At 29.6% G+C, this 10697-nt stretch overlaps 1 protein-coding gene across 1 annotated transcript; it reads right to left on the bottom strand.

The window, feature by feature from the left end:
- Positions 1-7059: 7059 nt before the first annotated feature.
- LOC112794461 (uncharacterized) lies at positions 7060-8334 on the bottom strand. The gene is made up of 2 exons (XM_072234572.1): positions 7744-8334; positions 7060-7203 (listed from the first exon to the last, which is right to left on the bottom strand). The coding sequence occupies exons 1-2, from the start codon at positions 8332-8334 to the stop codon at positions 7060-7062; spliced, it is 735 nt and encodes a 244-aa protein (XP_072090673.1).
- Positions 8335-10697: the final 2363 nt, after the last annotated feature.

The following is a 10697-nucleotide window of genomic DNA, read 5'->3' on the forward strand; positions in this document are numbered from 1 at the left end:
AGAGTATTATGTTCTTATTTATTCTGTTCTTATTTTTTATGGATAGTTTAAATATGATTGTTTGGAATATTAGGAGGTGCTTCTAATAAGTTAGCCCGAGTGCATTGTAAGAAATTTGTTAGAAAATTTAGACCTATTTTCTTTATTATGGTTGAAACTCACTCCCTTTTTCAACATTTGAAATTATTTTAGAAAAAGCTTGGGTATCACTCTGTTGGTATAGTGGAAGCGGATGGCATAAGGATTTGGTTTCTATCATCTATGCAGGGTGCTTGCTGCAAGTTCACTGATGCTTTGGATCAGGGTATTACAGTTGAGGTTTAGTTTGATAATTTGATTTGGAGGTGTAGTGGTATTTATGGTAGTCCCCAATTTAATAAAAGGGTTCTTCTTTAGGATTATCTTGTTGCAAAGTTCATGATTTTCCAAGTACCTTGAATTACTCTTGGTGATTTTAATGAAGTCATACTTTCTCATGAATCTAAGATTTGCCAATTTTCACATCAAAGAGCAGGCAGGTTTGCTATTTCATTAGGGGATAGTGGTTTATTTGATCTGAAGACTATTAGAAGACAGTTCTCTTGGTAAAAGAGGGAAAAAAATTATGTTGATGTAGCAAACAAGCTTGACTAGGTTTGTATAAATAATGGTTGGTTATCTATCTTTCCAGAGGCCTATACAAAAGTTTTAAATAGTCTTCAGTCTGATCATTGTCCTATCTTGGTACGTTGTAAAGATCGTCCTCATCCTAAAGGGAATTGACCTTTTCAATTTGTTGCTGCTTGGGCTACTCATCCTGGGTACAGGGATATTGTGAACCAGTCATGGTGGTCTGGTAATAAAAGGATTCATGGCAAGCTTTCAAAAGTGCATAAGAATTTTTTAGAGTTTAATTCGAAAGTGTTTGGTAACATTTTTTTAGAAAATGTGAATTAGAGCATCAAATTAATTATTTGTAGAAGTGTCTGGAAGTGGTAGATAGTATTTATTTACGTTAGAAAGAGCAACAGTTTATTGATGATTATAATAACACTCTAGTGCAAGAAGAGCTTCTATGGTTCCAAAAGTCTAGAGAACAGTGGATAAGGTTTAGAGATAGGAGTACAAGATTCTTTCATGTTCAAACTCTTATGCAAAGGAAGCATAATAAGATTCATGGCCTTTTCTTCAAGGATGGGGTGTGGGAGACTAATCTGAAAGTTCTGAATCGGGAAGTAGAATCTTTCTACAAAAGCTTATTCTGCCATTTGGATGATGTTGATTTAGGTTGTTTTGGTGATGTGCCTCTTCATTCTTTGCATGAAGAAGCTTGCAATGATCTTATAGCGCCAGTTATAATAAAGGAAGTAAGGACAACTATTTTTTACATGAATTCTTTTAAAGTTCTGGGTCCTGATAAGTTCCAAGCTTTCTTCTTCAAGAAATATTGAGATATCATTGGTCCTGATGTTTGGGATATGGTTAAGCAGGCATTTCTGGTGTTGCTCTTGATCCAAGGATGGTGAAGACTTTACTGGTTCTTATTTTGAAAGTTGAAACGCTGATATCTATGAATGACTTCAGGACAATTAGTCTCTGTAACGTGGTTTATAAGATCATCACGAAGATCCTTGTTAATAGGCTACGTCCTCATCTTGCAGAGATTGTTGGCCTGCTTCAAGGCGGGTTTATTTCGAGACGAGGAACTCCTGATAACATTATTATTGCACAAGAGGTTCTCCACTTTATAAAGAAGACTAAATCCAAGAAAGGCACCTTGGCCTTTAAGACTGATTCGGAGAAAGCTTATGATAGAGTTGATTGGAGGTTTTTGGCCTATACCCCTTAGAACTTTGGTTTTTCCAGTCCTACAATTAATTTGATTATGAATTGTCACTTCTTCTTCATTGTCTATTATTTGGAATGAAAATCGTATAAAAGACTTTACTCCAAGTCAAGATCTTAGGCAAGGAGACCCTATGTCACCTTATCTTTTTGTATTGTGTATGGAGAGATTGGCATTCTATATTAGTCATTAGGTTGATCTAGGCTTGTGGGAGCCGGTTGCTGTTTCTAGAGAGAGACCAATAATATCCCACTTAATGTTTTGCGGATGATTTGCTTTTATTCTATAAAACTACAAAAAGACAAGTGCGAAATGTAATAGTGGTTTTGGAGAATTTTTGCAAAGTATCTGGGATGAAGATTAATGTGGAGAAATCTAAAGGAATTTACTCTAAGAATGTCTCTGCGACAAGAAAGAAATTTTTACTGGGGTGTCCTCCATCAAATTTATCCAAGACTTGGGCAAGCATCTTGGGGTTATCTTAGCCATTCTAGGGTGATCCATTCAACTTTCAATGGTGTCTTAGATAAGATTCGAGGCAGGTTAGCAAGCTGAAAAGGGAGTTTGCTCAACCGAACAAGTAGACTCTGCTTGGTCAATTCTGCTGTAGTCGTTATTCACACGTACCAGATGCAGGTCTCTATTTTTTTCAAAGAGATCATCAGTAAACTAAAGTCTATGATGAAAAATTTTCTTTGGAAAGGACAGACTGATAGAAGAGGATTGAATCTTGTTAGTTGGAAGGTGTTGGTTACTCTAAAAAAATATGGAAGTTTGGGAATTAAAGATCTTTATTGTGTGAATATTGCTCTTTTTGCGAAGCTAGTTTGGACTTTTTTCCATCAGCCAACTAAGTTATGGATCTAATTGTTGGATATCAAATATCAATCATCTCAAGATAACTGTTTTGGTTGTCCTAAAAACAAAGACTCTCACATTTAGAAGAGTCTTTGCAAGACTTGGAAAGTGTTAAATGATGAGTTTGCTTGGTGTATTGGGATTTGAATCGAAATTTTTAGTTTTCTAGTTGGAGGAGAGAAGGGCAGTTATCTAATAGGATAGATTATATTTTCATTTCTGACTCGAACCTTTGGATACAAGATATCTGATTAGTTGGTAGGTGGCATTTGAAAATTCTTTATTTCCCTCTATCTCAGAATTTGAAATGTAGTATTTTTTGCTTACAATCCAGATGTGTAAACTGGTCCAGAAGTGAGCTGGTATTGGTCTAGGACCGCATTCAAAGTCTATGATTCATGCAATGGTTATTTGTAGTTGTGTAAGCAGCTTTTTAGTTGGAAGGAGCGAGAGAATTGGCTTTGACTTTGGTGCCAGCTTGTTCCGGAAATACATAAATTTTTTGGCTTGACTATGTCTTAGAGAGGCTCTTCCTACTGCAAGTTTTCATTTTAGAATAGGGATGTCATCATCGGATATGTGCCTAAAATGTCTTTCTAGTCAGGAATCGGTTTTACATTTGTATTTGGGATTGTCCGAAAGCTCAACTTGTACGACACAGATTGGATATTTCTTGTCATTCTTTGGATTTGAATAACTAATTCTTGTATCATAATAGAGAGCATTCATTCAGATTTTTTTTGGAACTTTGGTAGATATGGCGAGTAAGGAATAATGAAATCTTTAATCCTAATGAGACTTGGTCTATGAAAAAAGTAATTTGTCTAGTTTTAACTTAAAAAAAAGAGTTTAGGAGTATTTTTGAATTACAACATATGTTCCACCCCTCTATTTTAAGTAGTTCTTGAAATCCTCCATCTATAGGTACTTTTAAGATTAATTGTAATGCTAGTTATCCTGGTTTTGGTGATAGTGTTGATTTGCTTGCGTTATCAGAGATTGTAATGGGTGTTGGCAAAGGGGTGTTTGAGAATGATTGAAAGTAATAGTATTTTTTTAAAGAAATTTGTTTGCTATTTAGTGAAGTTATCTCTTAGTTTGGAATGTGGATCAACAAAATATTATTTGTAAGACAGATTGTGTGAAAAAGTTTAATCTTATTACGAATGATCAAAATGATTTTAGGTTTATTGATTTGGTGTTCAAAATAAGAGATATCATACATTGAAATTAACGAATTGGCTTTCATTTGATTATAAAAAATATAAATACGATAATGAATATTATGACAAAAATGACAATAAAATTACAATCTAATCAAGTAAAGCTTTTTTTCCTTAAAAAAAGTTTGAGAGTTATCTTAAAAAAGAGTGCTCCTCTATTTAAACCGTTTTTGAATTTTGTTTTTTTTTTCTTTCTTTTGTTTACTTTATTTAGGCCACAAAAAAAAAACATCACAATACAAATACATAATAATTAAAATCTCAATGAAGTTATATGTTTACAACTTCACAATAGAAGTTTTATTAGCACGAGTCATAAGAAGGTTCAGGAGAAATGAACATTTCTTAATAAGGGTTTAGGGTTTGTTTGGGTATTATTTTTGAAAAATATCTTTTTTTTAAATAATATTTTTTAAAAGATTTTTTATAAAAATAAAAGTGATTTTATGTTTAGATATTTTATACAAATTTTTTTATCTATTAATTATGTTTGAGTAAAATAAGATAAAAATATTTTTTTGTTTATTTATTATGTGAAAAATATTTTTAAAAAAATCTTTAAAAAATATAAATTACAACTTTTTAAAAAAGATATTTTTTATTTTTTTAATATTTTTATTTTTATTATTAAAAATTTGTTAACCACATTAAAGATTTTAAAAAAATATTTTTTATTAAATATTTTTTTATTAATTTAAATGACATACACCATACAAGCACTTAGTTTGAATAGTAGTAATTTTTTCTTATAGTAATAGTTATATACTCATTGTTTCACACTAGCTATATGGCTATTATATTTTATTGATTCTCATAAGTTAATGAAGAACTTATCATTAAATATATATTTTATCTTTTATATAAAACGCATCATTGATCGAGAAATCTGTGAGATTAAAATAAATAAATAAACTAGACACAAAAAATTAACTAAAATTATTTTAATACTAATATTGACTTGTATGACTAAAACAGACGGCTAAAATCGACAGAAGTTCTAGTAGTATTAAAATAGTCCTAATTAAATTGGTTTTGACTTTTAACACTTTTTTTATATTTAAATTATCAATTATGTTATGTATATATTTAATCAGTTATTAAAATTAATTATTATTATAAAATATATATTAAAAATAAATTAAATAATATATATTTATATATAAATATATACGATTGATTTTAGTATATAAATAATATTTTTGTTAAATTATTTAATTTGTATGTGATGGTTCACACTACACACTACCACTGGCCCACAAATTTCACTATAAACGTAGTTAACTTTTATTAATTAATAATTCAACCAACTTGGTCTTTCCAAAAACTTTAAATTATTAATCTGCCTATCATGATCATGTGTTTTGATTTGAGTCAAATTAGGTTATATTGGCATAAATTGGTCATGTTCACTTCCACCAACCAAAGTTCATTATCCAAAGAGATCGAGAAGCACATGGATTGAAATTCTGTATTTTAACATGTTCAATGTGAATTGGAATTATATAATTAAACACATATACACAATATATAACATTGTAAATCATAATTAATTGATATTTTTTGTGTTCCTCCTAACGTCTAGAAACTGAACAAACTACTAGAAGAAAATTATTCCAAATATTTGCCAAATTTTTACTTTTCCAAAAGTCTTGCACTTATTTGGACCATGTTGTTCAAGAATTCAACTAATTTAATTAAAAAAAACTGTGATTATATTTTTTTTGGATAAAGTATAACTTTTTTTAATTTGTCAAAATTTTAAAAGATACTCCTAAGTTTTATTTTATTTTAATTTTATTTTTAAAATTTGTAATTTATATCAAATATATTTTTAACAATTAATATTTTAAAAAATTTACGATCAATTTAACAATAATTTTACAAGGATAATTGATACATACTTCAGATTGTGACATGAAGATCACAAATATTATTTTGTATTTATTGATTAATATTGTCAAGTACTATTAGAATGTTTACTTTAATTTCATGTACTTTTATTTTATTTATTTAGTAAGTAAATTAGGCTTTATATTAGTGGATTTAGGATTTTATCTTTAATTTAATATGATGTATATAAATACCTCTTAAATTATTATAGCCATTAGACAAAGATTAGAGAAGTGAAAAAAAATCTATTTGATTTTGTATTGACAAATAAGATTGAATGGGTTTCTTTATTGTGGTATTAGAAAATTGAATAGGAGGTAGAATGATTTTTTCTATTCAATTTTTAATTTATCCCAAAAATAGTGTAAAAAAAAAAGTTGTGGGTCTTCTTCTTATTGTATAAAAAAATTAATAAAAAAGTAAAATGATTCTCTTCCATTTAATTTAAACATATTTTTTAACACAAATTGTTATTTTTTTGGGTTTACAAGCCTTGAATTGTTACCGTTGACTCATTGAGAAAGAATAAAAAAGCCCATACCCAAAAATCCAAAGGAAAAAAAAAACGAAAAAAGAAAACTCTACAAGAACCAAAAATCGTCTTCTAACTTTGGTGACCAACTATGAGTTTTTCGTTTTCTGCATGGTAGCAATTTTCATAGCTTCTTTGCAATTTGCAAATGAAAATATTCATGTCAATTAGTGCTTTCATTCTGCCAAAAAGGTACGTGTGGTCAAGATTCAAGACTGATAAGTTATCTCACACACGGTAGAAAAAAGAAAAACATTAAATTTTCTTCTAACATGTATCAATTATCAAAATTCAAGTTATATTTTACTCGTTTTTTAAATAAATATATTTGTGAACTATTACTTAGACATAGTCATAAATAATAATAAAAAATTTAATTAATAATATCTGATTCACCACTAATTTAATTTGATATAAAAGAAAACTTTTTATTAGTGGTGAAAATATAACAATTTAAAAATACCTAAGAATTTACCTATACATGTGATCCAACTATATAAATAACAATTTAGAGGTTCTTATTTGCACAAAAGATTATCAACTTCCACAAAGGCCAAAACCATATTAACAAGAGTAATGTAATAATAAGGGTAAATTTATACAATGTATTAATTTCCTTGGAAAAATCAAAGATAGTAGCACCCAACAATTTCATTACATTGTTGAAATTCAAGTCATATACAATATTGGTTCTAGTCTAAAATACAATGAAATGCAACATATGGCTCATTCTAGACCAACTTGTAGTAGCATGTGTTTTCAGAGAGAAGAACCTCATAACCCTTTCCACAAGGGCACCTAAAAATAATTCTTACACACCTATCAGCCCACTCTACACTCACAGCTTCTTCTTCTCCTTTCCAATTATCATTGTCCTGCAACAACAATATATCATTACAAAATTCACTTGCTATAATTGAAAATGACAATGAAGGAAGCATTGACCTCAAAAACACTACTAACAAAAAGCATCATTTCAATGGCCTTAATATAAATCATATTGGTGAATTCACAAAAGATAACACAACACTTTATGCATAGTTTCTTGACATCAAAATCAAATTCAAACCTGAGGTGGGACTTCAGCAACCACATACTCTCCGAATTCTTCTTCTTCTCCTCCTCCTCTAACTTTTCCCTCTTCTTTTTCTTCATTTTCTTTTCCTTCTCCGTCTTCTTTTTCTCCTCCTTCTTCTTCTTCTTCCTCCTCCTCGGATTCCAATGCTTTATGGCACAATTGCAGAACCTCTTTAAAGCGTTCCTTCATCTTTTGCACCTTCTACATGCACACCAAAAGCAAGGAAAGAAAAAACAATCTTTTTAAAAAGAACGAAGAAAACCCCATGATTCCATACCCAAAAATTAGAGTAAAAACAGAAACTTTTTTCAAGAAAAAACATGTTCTTGAAATTTACCATTGAAAAATCTGGAGTGGTGGTTTCTTCAGAGCTCAATGAGCGAGACAAGATCTTCGGCGGCGAAGGAGTGACATCAGACACAGTCCTCCTCAGACTCGGCGGCAGTGGTGGCAGCCCGGAACCGGTGCCCGCCTCCGGCGATGATCCGGCGAAACCCTTCGCCGAAGTTGGAGGCTTAGTTGGGTCGGAAACACAGCGGCGGAGAACCGGGTGGCCGTCGGAGCTGTTTCCGGTGAGGGCGGCAATGCTCATCGGAAGCGAAACGGAGGAGAATCCTTGAAGGTCGGGGCTATCTTGATCCCAGAAGTGCCTCTTAGCCCTCCGTTCGGCGGAGGAGGTGTCCGGCGAGGGCCGTTTCATTGAATTGGAGCCGGAAGGAGTAGTGGCGCCGCATTGCTGGTTGGGGTGGTGGTGGTAGAACTGGCATACACCACTTGCGGTGGCCGGAGTTGGGACACGAACGGCGGCGGGGGTGTTGTGTTGGAGCAAGGAGAGGTCAATGGGTTGAAGTGAGTCTCTGAGTCGGAGCAACTCGGTGGATAGTTGTTGTTCTTGTTCTTGATGATGAAGGTTATGCACTCCTTCCATTTTTTTTTCTTGAATCAGTTTCTTGAGCTTTTTCGATCTCTTTCTTCTTCTTCTTCTTCTTTTTTTTTTTCTTTTCTGTTTTTTCTTTCTTTCTTTCTCTCTCTCTCTCTGTGTGTGAGAATGAATGAAGGTTTGGTTGTGACAAATATAATAAGGAGGGTGAGGAAGAAAAGGAACGTTGTGAAGGCTTTTAAATGTAACGGTTTTTGGCGGGTTAGTTGCAATATAATTTAGCTCGCTTTTATTTTTTCCATTTTTATTCTTGCATTTAAATTTTAGGTAAATTCTGTACGGTCATTTTTATTTAATTATATACATCTCGCCACTTCATTCCTAATTCCTAATAATAATAATAATAATAATAATAATAAAATAATTGATAAAATAATACTCCTTTCTTTCAAGATATTTAAATAATACTCTCTTTTTCTTTATTTATAAAATGTATACTACAAAACTAGAATGATATGTACTTTAATTTATTATTTGACCAAAAATACCTTTTAATGATAAGTATAATTATGTGTATAATTAATAAAAATTGTGTGATTGATTTAAACAATAATAATAATATAAAATAATATTTATTCCTTTAATAATTTTTTTATTTTAATATTTTATTTAATAATACAAAATATTTTAACTTATTTTTAAAATATTTAATTTAAGTTTTTATATATTTAATGATTAATTTTAAAATATTAAAGATAAATAAAATTTGTTACATTAGCAATAAATATATTTTATATTATTACTATTATTTGACACTTTTTTATTTTAATATTGGGAGAAACATGGAGTATGACCAACTTATGAGAGTGCATGGGGCTTCATCAGCGTGTGACAGCTGTGATCAAGTAATCAGACGGTCCGATTTAAGAACAGTAATCGAACGGTCCAATTTAAGGCATGACAGGTACACAATTAGACCGTTCGATTTGTACACCTCAAGACACGGGTCAACTATGCAACCACCCCATTCCCTCCTGCTTAGCTTGTATAGTTCGAAATCCCCCATCTCTTTCATCTCTCTTACTTTTGTTTCAACATTTTTCAATTCTACTATCTTCAACCTCCATTGATGATGAAATTCAAGGTTTGAAAAAAAAAAATTTGGACCACCAACCTTTAACAATGTCAAGGAGAAAGAGAGTAAAAGACGTCAATCATCCAGAGCTCCACATTACCAATTATCTTGATCATCTTAATTATGTAAGTTTTTATTTTTAAATAATTTAATTTAATTAAAATAATAATGATAATATTAGAAGTTAGTAGTGATCAAATATAGTGATAATGTTAGAAGTTAGTAGTGATAAAATATAGTGACAATATTAGAGATTAGTGTAGTGCTAATGTTTAAATATTTTTGATTTAATTAAGATAATAGTGATAATGTTAGAGATTAGTAGTAATTTATTATGACCGTGATAATGTTAGAAATTAGTATAGTACTAATTTTTAAATATTTTGATTTAATTAAGATAATAGTGATAATGTTAAAAATTAGTAATAATATAATAAATTATAGTGATAATATTAGAGATTAGTGTAGTAATAATAATTGGACGTATGATAATAAATTAATTGTTATCAATTGTTTTGTGGTAATAATTTTTATTAAAATGTGTAGGTATGAATGATAATAACATAATTAATATTAATTGTTATTAATTGCAGTAATAATTTTTTTAAGATTATATGTGTAATAATAAATTAAATAATATGAGTTATTATTAATATAGTAATCATTTTTATTAAGATTATAGGTTTGACCATAAATAAATTGAGTAGTATTAATTGTTAATAATAAATTTATTGTAGTAATAATTTGTATTAAGGTATGACAATAAATAATTATTATGAGTATAATATAGGAGATATAGTAAAATTATTGAACTAATTATTTTATTATGAGTGTAATATATATATTTAATAAAGGATTAATGATTTATTATTGTATGTTGTTAGAGTAGAATATGATAGTTATTTGAGATTGTTTGTTATGTTAAAAATATAAATTTTAAAATTGTTTTAATATAATAATTGTTGAAACTGATATAATTAATGTATTATTATTATTATTATTATTATTATTATTATTATTATTATTATTATTATTATTATTATTATTATACAAATTTTATTTGTTAATTAAAAAAGGTTATATTTGTTTAATGTGGTCTATGGTTACGTTTTGTAAGATTTATGGATGTTGCAATGTGACCACTACTTGCCGCCGGATCCATACAATCTAATAGTGGAGGAAAATTTATGGGGCATTGGCTTTTATCATGTTTCACATATTGGAGTTGTCCAATGTCAGTCGGCATTGGTTAATGTTTTGATCAAGAGATGGCGTC

The sequence above is a fragment of the Arachis hypogaea genome, chromosome 4 (genome assembly GCF_003086295.3).
Source record: "Arachis hypogaea cultivar Tifrunner chromosome 4, arahy.Tifrunner.gnm2.J5K5, whole genome shotgun sequence".
Taxonomy (NCBI): Eukaryota; Viridiplantae; Streptophyta; class Magnoliopsida; order Fabales; family Fabaceae; genus Arachis; species Arachis hypogaea.